At 47.7% G+C, this 19,322-nt stretch overlaps 1 protein-coding gene across 2 annotated transcripts in view; it reads right to left on the minus strand.

The window, feature by feature from the left end:
• Positions 1-5,221: 5,221 nt before the first annotated feature.
• LOC139389479 (mitogen-activated protein kinase 1-like) overlaps positions 5,222-19,322 on the minus strand; it is a 58,761-nt gene continuing 44,660 nt past the window's right edge. Inside the window, exons 6-8 of one of the 2 annotated variants that reach the window (XM_071136270.1) lie at positions 13,586-13,827; positions 11,783-11,912; positions 5,222-6,348 (exon numbers count right to left, since the gene is read on the minus strand). In XM_071136270.1, coding sequence (XP_070992371.1) covers positions 11,796-11,912; positions 13,586-13,827 — 359 coding nt within the window. In that variant the 3' untranslated portion in view covers positions 5,222-6,348; positions 11,783-11,795. Of the gene's footprint in view, positions 6,349-11,640; positions 11,913-13,585; positions 13,828-19,322 lie in introns of both variants that reach the window. The other variant, XR_011629413.1, reaches the window with a different exon arrangement.

The raw sequence follows: 19,322 nt of genomic DNA on the forward strand, positions 1-19,322 counted from the left end.
AAACCTATGGCCTATGGCATTGTAATGTTATATAAACCTATGGCATTGTAATGTTATATAAACCTATGGCATTGTAATGTTATATAAACCTATGGCATTGTAATGTTATATAAACCTATGGCATTTTAATGTTATATAAACCTATGGCATTGTAATGTTATATAAACCTATGGCATTGTAATGTTATATAAACCTTAATCTGGCCTACCAGGCTGGCTCTCTCTCATTCGAGATATTGAGCCAGTAGGTTATGTAGACCTATGTGGCCAAAGGCACTGTAACGTTGTACAGATGGCATTGTAACGTTGTACAGATGGCATTGTAACGTTGTACAGATGGCACTGTAACGTTGTACAGATGGCATTGTAACGTTGTACAGATGGCATTGTAACATTGTACAGATGGCATTGTAACATTGTACAGATGGCATTGTAACGTTGTACAGATGGCACTGTAACGTTGTACAGATGGCACTGTAACGTTGTACAGATGGCACTGTAACGTTGTACAGATGGCATTGTAACGGTAAATAGATAGAAAGTGCTGTTGGTCAAACTAAGAGGAAACGTAAAGACAACTCAAAGGGAACTACATGGATAATGTTTGTCTTGGCATCTCAACCTGGGTGACTTGGCATCTCAACCTGGGTGACTTGGCATTCAGACTGGGTGACTTGGCATTAGACTGGGTGACTTGGCATCTCAACCTGGGTGACTTGGCATTAGACTGGGTGACTTGGCATCTCAACCTGGGTGACTTGGCATCTCAACCTGGGTGACTTGGCATTAGACTGGGTGACTTGGCATTAGACTGGGTGACTTGGCATTAGACTGGGTGACTTGGCATCTCAACCTGGGTGACTTGGCATTAGACTGGGTGACTTGGCATCTCAACCTGGGTGACTTGGCATCTCAACCTGGGTGACTTGGCATCTCAACCTGGGTGACTTGGCATTAGACTGGGTGACTTGGCATTAGACTGGGTGACTTGGCATCTCAACCTGGGTGACTTGGCATTAGACTGGGTGACTTGGCATCTCAACCTGGGTGACTTGGCATCTCAACCTGGGTGACTTGGCATCTCAACCTGGGTGACTTGGCATTAGACTGGGTGACTTGGCATCTCAACCTGGGTGACTTGGCATCTCAACCTGGGTGCCTTGGCATTAGACTGGGTGACTTGGCATTAGACTGGGTGACTTGGCATCTCAACCTGGGTGCCTTGGCATTAGACTGGGTGACTTGGCATCTCAACCTGGGTGACTTGGCATTAGACTGGGTGACTTGGCATCTCAACCTGGGTGACTTGGCATTAGACTGGGTGACTTGGCATCTCAACCTGGGTGCCTTGGCATTAGACTGGGTGACTTGGCATCTCAACCTGGGTGACTTGGCATCTCAACCTGGGTGACTTGGCATCTCAACCTGGGTGACTTGGCATCTCAACCTGGGTGACTTGGCATTAGACTGGGTGCCTTGGCATCTCAACCTGGGTGACTTGGCATTAGACTGGGTGCCTTGGCATTAGACTGGGTGCCTTGGCATTAGACTGGGTGCCTTGGCATTAGACTGGGTGTCTTGGCATTAGACTGGGTGTCTTGGCATTAGACTGGGTGTCTTGGCATTAGACTGGGTGACTTGGCAATAAGTGTGATAGATGTCAGCAGTTACCACAGACAGTTACTGGAGCAGAGATCTGAAACACCACAGACAGTTACTGGAGCAGAGATCTGAAACACCACAGACAATTACTGGAGCAGAGATCTGAAACACCACAGACAGTTACTGGAGCAGAGATCTGAAACACCACAGACAGTTACTGGAGCAGAGATCTGAAACACCACAGACAGTTACTGGAGCAGAGATCTGAAACACCACAGACAGTTACTGGAGCAGAGATCTGAAACACCACAAACAGTTACTGGAGCAGAGATCTGAAACACCACAGAGTTACTGGAGCAGAGATCTGTATAGATGTTTGGCCACTTTGTAATGGAGTAGATACTATGGCCAGTGAAATGGCAGCAGAGAGAAGCCAGTGTGCATGGACAATGTTCTCTCCGAGCTCAAGCTACGAGTCACTAACCAGCTTCCATTGAAATGGTTCTGTATGTAACTGAAATAAGTGTGAAACAAGTATGAAGAACCTTTCGATGTAACCAGGTGACCAGTGGCCGAGTTAACTATGGCCGCTGTAATGGTATCAGAGAGAAGCTAGATCTAGCGAGATGCAGACATCTTGTGTTACTGGTAATGCCTCGTGTTAATTGTCCTTGGTATTTGTTCTTGTAGTCGGGGGAAGGAGGACGCAGCAGACGAGCCTAACTTCTGTTGTTACGTCGCGCTCTAACTAAACCAACGAGTGTTGACATCTTAACCTCTTGGATCTCTAGGGGCGCTATTTCATTTTTGGATAAAAAACGTTCCCGTTTTAAGCGCAATATTTTGTCACGAAAAGATGCTCCACTATGCATATTATTGACCGTTTTGGAAAGAAAACACTCTGAAGTTTCAGAATCTGCAAAGATATTGTCTGTAAGTGCCCCAGAACTCATTCTACAGGCGAAACCAAGATGATGCGTCAACCAGGAAATGAGCAGAATCTCTGAAGCTCTGTTTTCCATTGTCTCCTTATATGGCTGTGATTGCGCAAGGAATGAGCCTACACTTTCTGTCGTTTCCCCAAGGTGTTTACAGCATTGTGACGTATTTGTAGGCATATCATTGGAAGATTGACCATAAGAGACTACATTTTCCAAGTGTCCGCCTGGTGTCCTGCGTGGAAATCGGTGCGCAAAGCCAGGTGCTGGTATTTTTCCATTTGATTGAGGGGAGAAACCATGCTTCCACGAACAATATATCATTGAAGAGATATGTGAAAAATACCTTGAGGATTGATTCTAAACAACGTTTGCCATGTTTTCAGTCGATATTATGGAGTTAATTTGGAAAAAAGTTCGCGTTTTGAGGACTGAATTTGCGTTTTTTTTTTGGTAGCCAAATGGAATGTACAAAACGGAGCTATTTCTAATACACATTAATCTTTTTTGGAAAAACTGAGCATCTGCTATCTAACTGAGTCTCCTCATTGAAAACATCCAAAGTTCTTCAAAGGTAAATGATTTTATGTGAAGGCTTTTATGTTTTTGTTGAAATCTTGCGTGCTGGATGCTAACGCTAATGCTAATGCTAAATGCTACGCTAGCTAGCTACTTTTACACAAATAATTGTTTTCCTATGGTTGAGAAGCATATTTTGAAAATCTGAGATGACAGTGTTGTTTACAAAAGGCTAAGCTTGAGAGATGGCATATTTATTTCATTTCATTTGCGATTTTCATGAATAGTTAACGTTGCGTTATGGTAATGAGCTTGAGTCTGTATTCCTGATACCGGATCCGGGATGGGGAGATCAAAGGGGCACGGACACAAACCTGCAAACTAACGAAACGGATCAATGTATACATATGGTGTTGGGATAATGTACATGTAATCTGACTCATGACTCTGTACTAAAGGTTTCTCAGTATAAATGGCTTTTAATTCCATGACAGACTGACCAGGTGAAAGCTATGATCGCGTATTGATCTCACTTGTTAAGTCAACTTCAATCCGTGTAGTTGAAGGGGAGGAGACAGGTTGAAGAAGGATGTTTAAGCCTTGAGACAATTGAGACATGGATTGTGTGTGTGTGCTATTCAGAGGGTGAATGGGCAAGACAACAGATTGAAGTGCCTTTGAACAGGGTATGGTAGTAGGAGCCAGGTGCAACGGTTTGTGTCAAGAACTGCAACGTTGCTGGTTTACCTGTGTGTGTCAAGAATGGTCCACCACCCAAAGGACATCCAGCAAATTTGACACAACTGTGGGAAGCATTGGAGACAACATGGGCCAGCATCCCTGTGGAACGCTTTGGACACCTTGTAGAGTCCATGTCCAGACGAATTGAGGCTGTTCTGGGGGCAAAAGGGGTACAACTCAATATTATTAACTTGCTCTTAATGTTTTGTTAGAAGAGAGAGAGACCGGGCCGTTGGGAGGAGAGAGAGAGAAACCGGGTTGTTGGGAGGAGCAGAGAGAGAGAGACCGGGTTGTTGGGAGGAGCAGAGAGAGAGACCGGGCTGTTGGGAGGAGAGAGAGAGAGACCGGGCCGTTGGGAGGAGCAGAGAGAGAGACCGGGCCGTTGGGAGGAGCAGAGAGAGAGACCGGGCCGTTGGGAGGAGAGAGAGACCGGGCCGTTGGGAGGAGAGAGAGAGACCGGGCCGTTGGGAGGAGCAGAGAGAGACACCGGGCCGTTGGGAGGAGCAGAGAGAGAGACCGGGCTGTTGGGAGGAGCAGAGAGAGAGAGAGAGACCGGGCCGTTGGGAGGAGCAGAGAGAGAGACCGGGCCGTTGGGAGGAGCAGAGAGAGAGACCGGGCCGTTGGGAGGAGCAGAGAGAGAGACCGGGCCGTTGGGAGGAGCAGAGAGAGAGACCGGGCCGTTGGGAGGAGAGAGAGAGAGAGAGAGACCGGGCCGTTGGGAGGAGCAGAGAGAGAGAGAGAGACCGGGCCGTTGGGAGGAGCAGAGAGAGATTAGGAGCAGAGAGAGATTACTTGACACATTGGAAAGAATTAACAAAAAAACAGAGCAAACTAGAATGCTATTTGGCCCTACACAGAGAGTACACAGCGGCAGAATACCTGACCACTGTGACTGACCCAAAATTAAGGAAAGCTTTGACTATGTACAGACTCCGTGAGCATAGCCTTGCTATTGAGAAAGGCCGCCGTAGGCAGACGTGGCTCTCAAGAGAAGACAGGCTATGTGCTCACTATCCACAAAATGAGGTGGAAACTGAGCTGCACTTCCTAACCTTCTGCCCAATGTGTGACCATATTAGAGAGACATATTTCCCTCAGATTATACAGATCCACAAAGAATTCGAAAACAAATCCAATTTTGAAAAACTCCCATATCTACTGGGTGAAATTCCACAGTGTGCCATCACAGCAGCAAGATTTGTGACCTGTTTCCACGAGAAAAGGGCAACCAGTGAAGAACAAACACCATTGTAAATACAACCCATATCTATGCTTATTTATTTTATCTTGTGTCCTTTAACCATTTGTACATTGTTAAAACACTGTATATATATATATATATATATATATATATATATATATATAATATGACATTTTTAATGTCTTTATTGTTTGAAACTTCTGTATGTGTAATGTTTACTGTTCATTTTTATTGTTTATTTCACTTTATATATTCACTTTATATATTATCTACCTCACTTGCTTTGGCAATGTTAACACATGTTTCCCATGCCAATAAAGCCCTTGAATTGAATTGAATTGAGAGAGACCGGGCCGTTGGGAGGAGAGAGAGAGAGACCGGGCCGTTGGGAGGAGAGTGAGAGAGAGACCGGGCCGTTGGGAGGAGAGAGAGAGAGACCGGGCCGTTGGGAGGAGAGAGAGAGAGAGACCGGGCCGTTGGGAGGAGAGAGAGAGAGGGAGACCGGGCCGTTGGGAGGAGAGAGAGAGAGAGACCGGGCCGTTGGGAGGAGAGAGAGAGAGAGAGACCGGGCCGTTGGGAGGAGAGAGAGAGAGACCGGGCCGTTGGGAGGAGAGAGAGACCGGGCCGTTGGGAGGAGAGAGAGAGAGACCGGGCCGTTGGGAGGAGGAGAGAGCGTTAGGTAGCCTAGTGGTTAAGAGAGTTGGGCCAGTAATTGAAAGGTCGCTGTATGAATCCCAGAGCCGGCGAGGTGAAAAAAAATCTGCTTTTGAAAACAAACCCCACAACTGTGTACCACCGCTTCAGCTGCGCGGGCCAGGAGTAACAATGAGGACTTAACCATAAACCAAAGCTGGTTGAACAGGTGTCTCCCGAGCCAGACCTGTGTCCCAAATGGCACCCTATTCCCTATATAGTGCACTACTTTAGACCAGAGCCCTATAGCACCCTATTCCATATATAGTGCACTACTTTAGACCAGAGCCCTATGGCCCCCTATTCCCTATATAGTGCACTACTTTCTAAAAGTAGAACACTATATTAGGGAATACGGCACCATTTGGGACACAGGCCTCTGTTGATCTTGGCTTAAAACACACAAGACAAGCATCTCCTCAACGATAAGCCAACAAGTGACGCCCCCTTACCCCATAGGCAGAGGGGAGGGAGAGACAGAGAGAAAGAGAGAGCAGAGAAAGAGAGGTTGATTCCTGACACTGTTCCTGAGCATGGTGGTTTGACTGACTAGGGGAGGTAGGAAGTATACAGGAAATGCTGAAGACAGGAGGAACCACAGCACATGTCGGAAAGGTGGAGAGAAGAGGTGGAGGAAAGGAGTCCAGAGTCTGATCTGTGGAGAGAGAGAGAGAGAGGAGAAAGAGAGAGGAGAGAGAGAGGAGAAAGAGAGGAGAGAGAGAGGAGAGAGGAGAAAGAGAGAGAGAGAGGAGACAGAGAGAGGGAGAGAGGATAAAGAGAGAGAGCGAAGAAAGAGAGAGGAGAAAGAGAGAGGAGAGAGAGAGAGGAGAAAGAGAGAGAGAGAAGAAAGAGAGAGGAGAAAGAGAGAGAGAGGAGAAAAAGAGAGAGGAGAGAGAGACAGAGAGAGAGACAGAGAGAGAGAGAGATGAGAAAAAGAGAGAGGAGAGAGATGAGAAAAAGAGAGAGGAGAGAGAGAGAGAGAGAGAGAGAGAGAGGAGAAAGAACTGTTAAACAGAGAAAGAGATCTGAAGGGAGGCTCTATCCTAAGATCAAATCTAAATGAAATGTTATTTGTCACATGCGCTGAATACAACCTTCCTATGAAATGCTTACTTACAAGTCCTTAACTTTATTTTCTTAAAACTGCATTGTTGGTTAAGAAAATATTTAAAAAAATGTAAACAAAATAACTATAGGCTATATCCAAGGGGGCACCAGTACCGAGTCAGTGTGCGGGTGTACAGGTTAAAGGTGATTTGTATATGTAGGTAGGGGTGAAGTGACTATACATAGATAATAAACAGTAGTACAGGTTAAAGGTCATTTGTATATGTAGGTAGGGGTGAAATGACTATACATAGATAATAAACAGTAGTACAGGTTAAAGGTCATTTGTATATGTAGGTAGGGGTGAAGTGACTCCGATGGCCATTCGATTAATATTGTTCAGCAGTCTTCTGGCTTGGGGGTAAGAAGCTGTTCAGGAGCCTTCTGGTCCTAGACTTGGCGCTCCAGTACCGCTTGCCGTGCGGTAGCAGAGAGAACAGTCTATGACTAGGGTGGCTGGAGTCTTTGACAACTTTTAGGGCCTTCCTCTGACACCGCCTGGTATAGAGGTCCTGGATGGCAGGGAGCTTGGCCCCAGAGATGTACTGGACCGTACGCACTACCCTCTGTAGCGCCTTACGGTCAGATGCCGAACAGTTGCCGTACCAGGCGGTGAAGCAACCGGTCAGGATGCTCTCGATGGTGCAGCTGTAGAATTTTTTGAGGATCTGGGGACCCATGGCAAATATTTTCAGTCTCCTGAGGGCTGATACAGTGGTGCAAAGACACTCTACTCCATCACTACAAAACCCCTCAAAGGCACTCTACTCCATCACTACAAACCTCCTCAAAGGCACTCTACTCCATCACTACAAACTCCCCCAAAGGCACTCTACTCCATCACTACAAACTCCCCCAAAGGCACTCTACTCCATCACTACAAAACCCCCCAAAGGCACTCTACTTCATCACTACAAAACCCCCCAAAGGCACTCTACTCCATCACTACAAACTCCCCCAAAGGCCCCCCATCACTAAGGCACTCTACTCCATCACTACAAAACCCCCACTACAAACCCCCTCAAAGGCACTCTACTCCATCACTACAAACTCCCCCAAAGGCACTCTACTCCATCAGGCACTCTACTCCATCACTACAAAACCCCCCAAAGGCACTCTACTCCATCACTACAAAACCCCTCAAAGGCACTCTACTCCATCACTACAAACTCCCCCAAAGGCACTCTACTCCATCAATACAAACCCCCTCAAAGGCACTCTACTCCATCACTACAAACCCCCTCAAAGGCACTCTACTCCATCACTACAAACCCCCTCAAAGGCACTCTACTCCATCACTACAAACTCCCCCAAAGGCACTCTACTCCATCACTACAAACTCCCCCAAAGGCACTCTACTCCATCACTACAAAACCCCCCAAAGGCACTCTACTTCATCACTACAAAACCCCCCAAAGGCACTCTACTTCATCACTACAAAACCCCCCAAAGGCACTCTACTCCATCACTACAAAACCCCTCAAAGGCACTCTACTCCATCACTACAAACTCCCCCAAAGGCACTCTACTCCATCACTACAAACCCCCTCAAAGGCACTCTACTCCATCACTACAAACCCCCTCAAAGGCACTCTACTCCATCACTACAAACCACCTCAAAGGCACTCTACTCCATCACTACAAACCCCCTCAAAGGCACTCTACTCCATCACTACAAACCCCCTCAAAGGCACTCTACTCCATCACTACAAAACCCCTCAAAGGCACTCTACTCCATCACTACAAACCCCCTCAAAGGCACTCTACTCCATCACTACAAACCCCCTCAAAGGCACTCTACTCCATCACTACAAACTCCCCCAAAGGCACTCTACTCTATCACTACAAACCCCCTCAAAGGCACTCTACTCCATCACTACAAACCCCCTCAAAGGCACTCTACTCCATCACTACAAAACCCCTCAAAGGCACTCTACTCCATCACTACAAACTCCCCCAAAGGCACTCTACTCCATCACTACAAACCCCCTCAAAGGCACTCTACTCCATCACTACAAAACCCCCCAAAGGCACTCTACTCCATCACTACAAACCCCCTCAAAGGCACTCTACTCCATCACTACAAACCCCTCTCAAAGGCACTCTACTCCATCACTACAAACCCCCTCAAAGGCACTCTACTCCATCACTACAAACTCCCCCAAAGGCACTCTACTCCATCACTACAAAACCCCCCAAAGGCACTCTACTCCATCACTACAAACCCCCTCAAAGGCACTCTACTCCATCACTACAAACTCCCCCAAAGGCACTCTACTCCATCACTACAAACCCCCTCAAAGGCACTCTACTCCATCACTACAAACTCACCCAAAGGCACTCTACTCCATCACTACAAACTCCCCCAAAGGCACTCTACTCCATCACTACAAACTCCCCCAAAGGCACTCTACTCCATCACTACAAAACCCCTCAAAGGCACTCTACTCCATCACTACAAACTCCCCAAAGGCACTCTACTCCATCACTACAAACTCCCCCAAAGGCACTCTACTCCATCACTACAAACTCCCCCAAAGGCACTCTACTCCATCACTACAAACCCCCTCAAAGGCACTCTACTCCATCACTACAAACCCCCTCAAAGGCACTCTACTCCATCACTACAAACTCCCCCAAAGGCACTCTACTCCATCACTACAAAACCCCTCAAAGGCACTACAAACCCCCTCAAAGGCACTCTACTCCATCACTACAAACCCCCTCAAAGGCACTCTACTCCATCACTACAAACCCCCTCAAAGGCACTCTACTCCATCACTACAAACCCCCTCAAAGGCACTCTACTCCATCACTACAAACCCCCTCAAAGGCACTCTACTCCATCACTACAAACCCCCTCAAAGGCACTCTACTCCATCACTACAAACCCCCTCAAAGGCACTCTACTCCATCACTACAAACCCCCTCAAAGGACACTCTACTCCATCACTACAAACCCCCTCAAAGGCACTCTACTCCATCACTACAAACCCCCTCAAAGGCACTCTACTCCATCACTACAAACCCCCTCAAAGGCACTCTACTCCATCACTACAAACTCCCCCAAAGGCACTCTACTCCAACTACAAACTCCCCCAAAGGCACTCTACTCCATCACTACAAACCCCCTCAAAGGCACTCTACTCCATCACTACAAACCCCTTCAAAGGCACTCTAAACTACAAACTCCCCCAAAGACACTCTACTCCATCACTACAAACCCCCTCAAAGGCACTCTACTCCATCACTACAAACCCCCTCAAAGGCACTCTACTCCATCACTACAAACCCCCTCAAAGGCACTCTACTCCATCACTACAAACCCCCTCAAAGGCACTCTACTCCATCACTACAAACTCCCCCAAAGGCACTCTACTCCATCACTACAAACCCCCTCAAAGGCACTCTACTCCATCACTACAAACTCCCCCAAAGGCACTCTACTCCATCACTACAAACTCCCCCAAAGGGCACTCTACTCCATCACTACAAACCCCCTCAAAGGCACTCTACTCCATCACTACAAACCCCCTCAAAGGCACTCTACTCCATCACTACAAACTCCCCCAAAGGCACTCTACTCCATCACTACAAACCCCCTCAAAGGCAGTAGTTCACTTTCACCTCCATCATATTGATTCCAATCCTCTCAGATCAGGTGCCTGTGAGACGGGGGTTGAGGCCTAGGTGTCGATTGGGATTCCCTTTCTCTCATTACAGGTGATGTACTGCACTTGTCTGCAGGAAGTAGATTGGGTGTGCCTGTTTTTCTTCAGGCGGGATGACCGATTCTTGCCCACGTGAGCAGAGTTCACACCATTTCATCAGTTTGCGCCCAGCGGTATACGCTGAAGGATCTGCTCTCAAATGACAGCCGTGAGGGGTAGAGTTGACACTGTCGCATTCGTCTGTTTTTGTTGCTGTCTGCCCCTCCCCCCCGATATTCTGTGTTTTAGTTACTAATGATGCCCTACAGCACTATCAAACTCCACCCAGTCCCAAATGGACTTGGAGAGATCGGGGAGATCTGAGATGATTTGACAGGTGCTAAGAGTATTGTGAAAAAAGGCTACATTCTTGCGTCATGTCTGATCTACAGTCCAAGCTGGCCAATGCTTCAAGATGCCCAGGCAGACATGCCGTGTGTTGTTTAACTGCAGAGTGAGTTGAGATGTGAATATGCTGTTTGTACCGGTGTGTATGGGTTAGGGCCTGCAGACTGTGTTGAAGCTGTCTGTACCTGTGTGTATGGGTTAGGGCCTGCAGACTGTGTTGAAACTGTCTGTACCTGTGTGTATGGGTTAGGGCCTGCAGACTGTGTTGAAGCTGTCTGTATGGGTTAGGGCCTGCAGACTGTGTTGAAGCTGTCTGTACATGTGTGTATGGGTTAGGGCCTGCAGACTGTGTTGAAACTGTCTGTACCTGTGTGTATGGGTTAGGGCCTGCAGACTGTGTTGAAGCTGTCTGTATGGGTTAGGGCCTGCAGACTGTGTTGAAGCTGTCTGTATGGGTTAGGGCCTGCAGACTGTGTTGAAACTGTCTGTACATGTGTGTATGGGTTAGGGCCTGCAGACTGTGTTGAAACTGTCTGTACATGTGTGTATGGGTTAGGGCCTGCAGACTGTGTTGAAGCTGTCTGTATGGGTTAGGGCCTGCAGACTGTGTTGAAGCTGTCTGTATGGGTTAGGGCCTGCAGACTGTGTTGTACCTGTGTGTATGGGTTAGGGCCTGCAGACTGTGTTGAAGCTGTTTGTACCTGTGTGTGTGGGTTAGGGCCTGCAGACTGTGTTGAAGCTGTTTGTACCTGTGTGTATGGGTTAGGGCCTGCAGACTGTACCTGTGTGTACGGGTTAGGGCCTGCAGACTGTGTTGAAGCTGTCTGTACCTGTGTGTATGGGTTAGGGCCTGCAGACTGTTTGAAGCTGTTTGTACCTGTGTGTATGGGTTAGGGCCTGCAGACTGTTTGAAGCTGTTTGTACCTGTGCGTACGGGTTAGGGCCTGCAGACTGTGTTGAAGCGAGCCGTCTCTTCAAAGATCAGCTCCTTCAGGGTCTCTTTGGGGAGATCATCAAGCTCCATCGCAAACTTGAAGGGAGTCTCTGTTACAGGCTAACAGAAAGAGAGAGGAGGTTAGAGTCTCTGTTAGCCTGTAACAGGGAGAGAGAGGAGGTTAGAGTCTCTGTTACAGGCTAACAGAAAGAGAGAGGAGGTTAGAGTCTCTGTTACAGGCTAACAGAAAGAGAGAGGAGGTTAGAGTCTCTGTTACAGGCTAACAGAAAGAGAGAGGAGGTTAGAGTCTCTGTTACAGGCTAACAGAAAGAGGGAGGAGGTTAGTCTCTGTTACAGGCTAACAGAGAGAGAGGAGGTTAGAGTCTCTGTTACAGGCTAACAGAGAGAGAGGAGGTTAGAGTCTCTGTTACAGGCTAACAGAGAGAGAGGAGGTTAGAGTCTCTGTTACAGGCTAACAGAGAGAGAGGAGGTTAGAGTCTCTGTTACAGGCTAACAGAAAGAGAGGAGGTTAGAGTCTCTGTTACAGGCTAACATACAGACAGGAGGTTAGAGTCCATGTTACAGGCTAACAGACAGACAGGAGGTTAGAGTCCATGTTACAGGCTAACAGAAAGAGAGAGACAGACAGGAGGTTAGAGTCTCTGTTACAGGCTAACAGAGAGACAGGAGGTTAGAGTCTCTGTTACAGGCTAACAGAGAGACAGACAGGAGGTTAGCGTCTCTGTTACAGGCTAACAGAGAGACAGGAGGTTAGAGTCTCTGTTACAGGCTAACAGAGAGACAGACAGGAGGTTAGCGTCTCTGTTACAGGCTAACAGACAGGAGGTTAGCGTCGCTGTTACAGGCTAACAGACAGGAGGTTAGAGTCTCTGTTACAGGCTAACAGAGAGACAGGAGGTTAGAGTCTCTGTTACAGGCTAACAGACAGACAGGAGGTTAGCGTCTCTGTTACAGGCCAACAGAGAGACAGACAGGAGGTTAGCGTCTCTGTTACAGGCTAACAGACAGGAGGTTAGCGTCTCTGTTACAGGCTAACAGAGAGACAGGAGGTTAGAGTCTCTGTTACAGGCTAACAGACAGACAGGAGGTTAGCGTCTCTGTTACAGGCCAACAGAGAGACAGACAGGAGGTTAGCGTCTCTGTTACAGGCTAACAGACAGGAGGTTAGAGTCTCTGTTACAGGCTAACAGACAGGAGGTTAGAGTCTCTGTTACAGGCTAACAGACAGACAGGAGGTTAGCGTCTCTGTTACAGGCTAACAGACAGGAGGTTAGAGTCTCTGTTACAGGCTAACAGACAGACAGGAGGTTAGCGTCTCTGTTACAGGCTAACAGGATATAGAGATGACTGAATTAATACAATAGAAGAGACTAGTTACATATCATCATTGGTCAGGGACATTTAGGACATACCTGAAATCTAATCCACTAACATTATTCATTGACTACCGATTTCTGACAAATACCCCATCTGTAAGGTCGTAAGGTCAGGGTTCATTACCTCATCTGTAGGACTGTAGTATTGCTCCAGGTAAGGTTGAGTCAGGGTCAGGGGTCAGGGTTCATTACCCCATCTGTAGAGTTGTAGTATTGCTCCAGGTAAGGTTGAGTCAGGGTCAGGGGTCAGGGTTCATTACCCCATCTGTAGGGTTGTAGTATTGCTCCAGGTAAGGTTGAGTCAGGGTCAGGGGTCAGGGTTCATTACCCCATCTGTAGGGTTGTAGTATTGCTCCAGGTAAGGTTGAGTCAGGGTCAGGGGTCAGGGTTCATTACCTCATCTGTAGGGTCGTAGTACTGCTCCAGGTAAGGGTGAGCCAGAGCCGCCTCCACCTCGATCCTCTTGTGGGGGTTAAAGGTCAACATCTTATCCAGCAGGTCCAGAGCTTTGGAGTCGGCTTTGGGGAAGAGGCTGTTCCAGGGGACCTTGCAGCGCAGCGGGAGAGACAGCAGGTAGTTCCTGGCCTTGATGTTAATGATGCAGTTCAGATCCTCCTGGGAAGGAGACCCTAGGATACCTGGAGGGGAGGGAGACAGAAACATGAAGTGTTGTGATAACCAACCACCTCATCGCCATAACTGGTAAACCACAACAGAGGGGAGAGATGTGGGGAAGATGAGAGAGAGCAGAAGTTTACATTTCAGTCAATCTTATCCAGAGTGACTTACAGGAGCAATTAGGGTTAAGTGCCTTGCTCAATGGCACATCGGCAGATTTTCAACTAGTCCGCGCAGGGATTCAAACCAGCGACCTTTCGGGTACTGGCCCAATGCTCTTAATCACTAGGCTACCTGCACCCTGAGGGGAGAGATGAGAGATGGGGGAGAGATGTGGGGTGGCAGGTAGTCTAGTGGTTAGAGTGTTGGACTAGTAACCAGCAGGTAGCCTAGTGGTTAGAGCGTTGGACTAGTAACCAGCAGGTAGCCTAGTGGTTAGTGTTGGACTAGTAACCAGTAGGTAGCCTAGTGGTTAGTGTTGGACTAGTAACCAGCAGGTAGCCTAGTGGTTAGAGTGTTGGACTAGTAACCAGCAGGTAGCCTAGTGGTTAGAGTGTTGGACTAGTAACCAGCAGGTAGCCTAGTGGTTAGAGCGTTGGACTAGTAACCAGCAGGTAGCCTAGTGGTTAGAGAGTTGGACTAGTAACCAGCAGGTAGCCTAGTGGTTAGAGCATTGGACTAGTAACCAGCAGGTAGCCTAGTGGTTAGAGCATTGGACTAGTAACCAGCAGGTAGCCTAGTGGTTAGAGCGTTGGACTAGTAACCAGCAGGTAGCCTAGTGGTTAGAGCGTTGGACTAGTAACCAGCAGGTAGCCTAGTGGTTAAAGCGTTGGACTAGTAACCAGCAGGTAGCAGTAACCAGCAGGTAGCCTAGTGGTTAGAGCGTTGGACTAGTAACCAGCAGGTAGCTTAGTGGTTAGAGGCAGGTAGCCTAGTGGTTAGTGTTGGACTAGTAATCAGCAGGTAGCCTAGTGGTTAGAGGCAGGTAGCCTAGTGGTTAGTGTTGGACTAGTAACCAGCAGGTAGCCTAGTGGTTAGAGGCAGGTAGCCTAGTGGTTGGAGTGTTGGACTAGTAACCAGCAGGTAGCCTAGTGGTTAGAGCGTTGGACTAGTAACCAGCAGGTAGCCTAGTGGTTAGAGGCAGGTAGCCTAGTGGTTAGTGTTGGACTAGTAACCAGCAGGTAGCCTAGTGGTTAGAGGCAGGTAGCCTAGTGGTTAGAGTGTTGGACTAGTAACCAGCAGGTAGCCTAGTGGTTAGAGCGTTGGACTAGTTACCAGCAGGTAGCCTAGTGGTTAGAGTGTTGGACTAGTAACCAGCAGGTAGCCTAGTGGTTAGAGTGTTGGACTAGTAACCAGCAGGTAGCCAAGTGGTTAGAGCGTTGGACTAGTTACCAGCAGGTAGCCTAGTGGTTAGAGCGTTGGACTAGTAACCAGCAGGTAGCCTAGTGGTTAGAGTGTTGGACTAGTAACCAGCAGGTAGTCTAGTGGTTAGAGCGTTGAACTAGCAACCAAAAGGTTGCTGGATCGAATCCCAGAGCTGACAAGGTAAAAATCTGTTGTTCTGCCCCCTGAACAAGGCAGTTAACCCACTGTTCCCCGGTAGGCCGTCATTGTAAATAAGAATTTGTTCTTAACTGGCTTGCCTAGTTAAATAAATAGGAGATATGGGGGAGGAGAGAGGTGGAGGGAAAAGTTCCTTACGCTTATGATTGGCTCAGATTGTGATGTGAATTTCTGGCATTTCTGCTTCAATTCTGCTCCCGTGTCTTAGGAGGATAACATCTGTGCCAGGCCACAACCAACAGCCTGATCCATTATACGTGAAGGAGATGTGTCACTGTATGAGCACTGTATGAGGCAAAGTCAGATACTGACTGGTTATCTTTTATTTAAGGTCTCTGTGACCAACAGATCTGTATTCCCAGTGACGTAAAATAGACCAGGGCCTGACGAACTGATTCCAATGGACTGATTTCCGTACACGAAGTGTAAAATGTTAGAAGTTGTTGCATGTTGTGTTTATATTTCTGTCCAATGTAAACAGTGCAGTGTAGATGGTTCAGTGTAAATGGTTCAGTGTAAACAGTTCAGTGTAAATGGTTCAGTGTAAATGGTTCAGTGTAAATGGTTCAGTGTAAATGGTTCAGTGTAAATGGTTCAGTGTAAATGGTTCAGTGTAACGGGCTCAGTGTAAATGGTTCAGTGTAACGGGCTCAGTGTAAATGGTTCAGTGTAAATGGTTGAGTGTAAATGGTTCAGTGTAAACAGCTCTGTGTAAATGGTTCAGTGTAAATGGTTCAGTGTAACGGGCTCAGTGTAAATGGTTCAGTGTAAATGGTTCAGTGTAAATGGTTCAGTGTAAATGGTTCAGTGTAAACAGCTCTGTGTAAACAGCTCTGTGTAAATGGTTCAGTGTAAATGGTTCAGTGTAAATGGTTCAGTGTAAATGGTTCAGTGTAAATGGTTCAGTGTAGATGGTTCAGTGTAAATGGTTCAGTGTAAACAGTGCAGTGTAGATGGTTCAGTGTAAATGGTTCAGTGTAAATGGTTCAGTGTAAATGTTTCAGTGTAAATGGTTCAGTGTAGATGGTTCAGTGTAGATGGTTCAGTGTAAATGGTTCAGTGTAAATGGTTCAGTGTAGATCGCTGCAGTGTAAATGGTTCAGTGTAGATCGCTGCAGTGTAGATCGCTGCAGTGTAAATGGTTCAGTGTAGATCGTTGCAGTGTAGATCGCTGCAGTGTAAATGGTTCAGTGTAGATGGTTCAGTGTAGATCGCTGCAGTGTAAATGGTTCAGTGTAGATCGCTGCAGTGTAGATCGCTGCAGTGTAAATGGTTCAGTGTAGATCGCTGCAGTGTAGATCGCTGCAGTGTAAATGGTTCAGTGTAGATGGTTCAGTGTAAATGGTTCAGTGTAGATGGTTCAGTGTAGATGGTTCAGTGTAAATTGTTCAGTGTAACGGGCTCAGTGTAAATGGTTCTGTGTAAATGGTTCAGTGTAAATGGTTCAGTGTAAATGGTTCAGTGTAAATGGTTCAGTGTAAATGGTTCTGTGTAAATGGTTCAGTGTAAATGGTTCCGTGTAAATGCTTCAGTGAGCCTTATATAACCTGGTTGTGCTGATATGCCTTATTCAACCTGGTTGTGCTGAGATGCCTTATTCAACCTGGTTGTGCTGAGATGCCTTATATAACCTGGTTGTGCTGAGTGGCTGCTTCCCTGATAACCCTAATAACTACAGGGGACTGTTATTTATTTGTTATTTCTCCTTTATTTAACCAGGTAGGCAAGTTGAGAACAAGTTCTCATTTACAATTGCGACCTGACAATTGTGTCACCAGTAACATGGGGAAACTGTGCTGCTGTAAATCTCAATGACCGACGACAGACCTTCCTCGCACAATGCTTTCTACATAAAACACAGAACAGACCACATACACTAATAAACTAGCATCTTCATCAGAAAAGCATTGTTAATAAAAAAAAAAAAAGGATTGTTGATTTTAAGAATGCTTTTGATTCCATACGACATGATGGATTAGATTACGAAACCCTTCAAACAGCATTGTGGGTAAAGTACACGACATCATACTATCTATTTACTCCTTAACAACATGTAGTATTAAACTGAACAATAAAAGGGTTTTGCACAAGGGCGAGGGGTGAGACAAGGGTGCAGTTTAAGTCCAACCCTGTTCAACATCTATGTCAATGAACCAGCAGCGTTGTTGGACTGATCTGCAGCCCCTGGACTGCCCCTCAAAGAGGTCAGATTCCTGCTCTACCCAGACGACCTTGTCCTACCGTCCGCAACAGATCAGGGTCTACCCAGATGTCCTACCGTCCCCAACTGATCAGGGTCTACCCAGATGTCCTACCGTCCCCAACAGATAAGGGTCTACCCAGACGACCTTGTCCTACCGTCCCCAACAGATCAGGGTCTACCCAGACGACCTTGTCCTAAAGTCCCCAACAGATCAGGTTCTACCCAGATGTCCTACCGTCCCCAACAGATCAGGGTCTAACCAGACGACCTTGTCCTACCGTCCCCAGCAGATCAGGGTCTACCCAGACCTGTCCTACCGTCCCCAACAGATCAGGGTCTAACCAGACGACCTTGTCCTACCGTCCCCAGCAGATCAGGGTCTACCCAGATGTCCTACCGTCCCCAACAGATCAGTGCCCACTACTAAACGTCAGTGCCAACTACCTGGGTCTACCCAGACGACCTTGTCCTACCGTCCCCAGCAGATCAGGGTCTACCCAGTCGACCTTGTCCTACCATCCCCAACAGATCAGGGTCTACCCAGATGACCTACCGTCCCCAACAGATCAAGGTCTACCCAGATGACCTACTGTCACCAACAGATCAAGGTCTACCCAGATGACCTACTGTCCCCAACAGATCAAGGTCTACCCAGATGACCTACCATCCCCAACAGATCAGGGTCTACCCAGATGACCTACTGTCCCCAACAGATCAGGGTCTACCCAGATGACCTACTGTCCCCACAGATCAAGGGTCTACAGGAACAAGTTCAAATTCTTTGGGAATACAGCATAACCTGGACACTCAACCTCAATTTACAGAAAACTACCGTGGTGATTTTACAGAAAAAGGCCAGGAATCAGAGCTGCAGACACCCCTTCAAATGAGGAAATACCATGTTTGAACATGTCCAATGGTACAACTACCTGGGCCTAAACGTCAGTGCCCACTACCTGGGCCTAAACGTCAGTGCCCACTACCTGGGCCTAAACGTCAGTGCCCACTACCTGGGCCTAAACGTCAGTGCCAACTACCTGGGCCTAAACGTCAGTGCCAACTACCTGGGCCTAAACGTCAGTGCCCAGTACTTGGGCCTAAACATCAGTGCCCACTACCTGGGCCTAAACGTCAGTGCCAACTACCTGGGCCTAAACGTCAGTGCCAACTACCTGGGCCTAAACGTCAGTGCCAACTACCTGGGCCTAAACAGCAGTGCCAACTACCTGGGCCTAAACAGCAGTGCCTCTACCTGGGCCTAAACATCAGTGCCCACTACCTGGGCCTAAACGTCAGTGCCCACTACCTGGGCCTAAACGTCAGTGCCCACTACCTGGGCCTAAACGTCAGTGCCCACTACCTGGGCCTAAACGTAAGTGCCAACTACCAGGGCCTAAACATCAGTGTCCACTACCTGGGCCTAAACGTCAGTGCCAACTACCTGGGCCTAAACGTCAGTGCCCACTACCTGGGCCTAAACGTCAGTGCCCACTACCTGGGCCTAAACAGCAGTGCCTCTACCTGGGCCTAAACGTCAGTGCCAACTACCTGGGCCTAAACTTCAGTGCCCACTACCTGGGCCTAAACGTCAGTGCCCACTACCTGGGCCTAAACGTCAGTGCCCACTACCTGGGCCTAAACGTCAGTGCCAACTACCTGAGCCTAAACGTCAGTGCCAACTACCTGGGCCTAAACGTCAGTGCCCACTACCTGGGCCTAAACGTCAGTGCCCACTACCTGGGCCTAAAC

Source organism: Oncorhynchus clarkii, chromosome 30 (assembly GCF_045791955.1).
Source record: "Oncorhynchus clarkii lewisi isolate Uvic-CL-2024 chromosome 30, UVic_Ocla_1.0, whole genome shotgun sequence".
NCBI classification, from domain to species: Eukaryota; Metazoa; Chordata; class Actinopteri; order Salmoniformes; family Salmonidae; genus Oncorhynchus; species Oncorhynchus clarkii.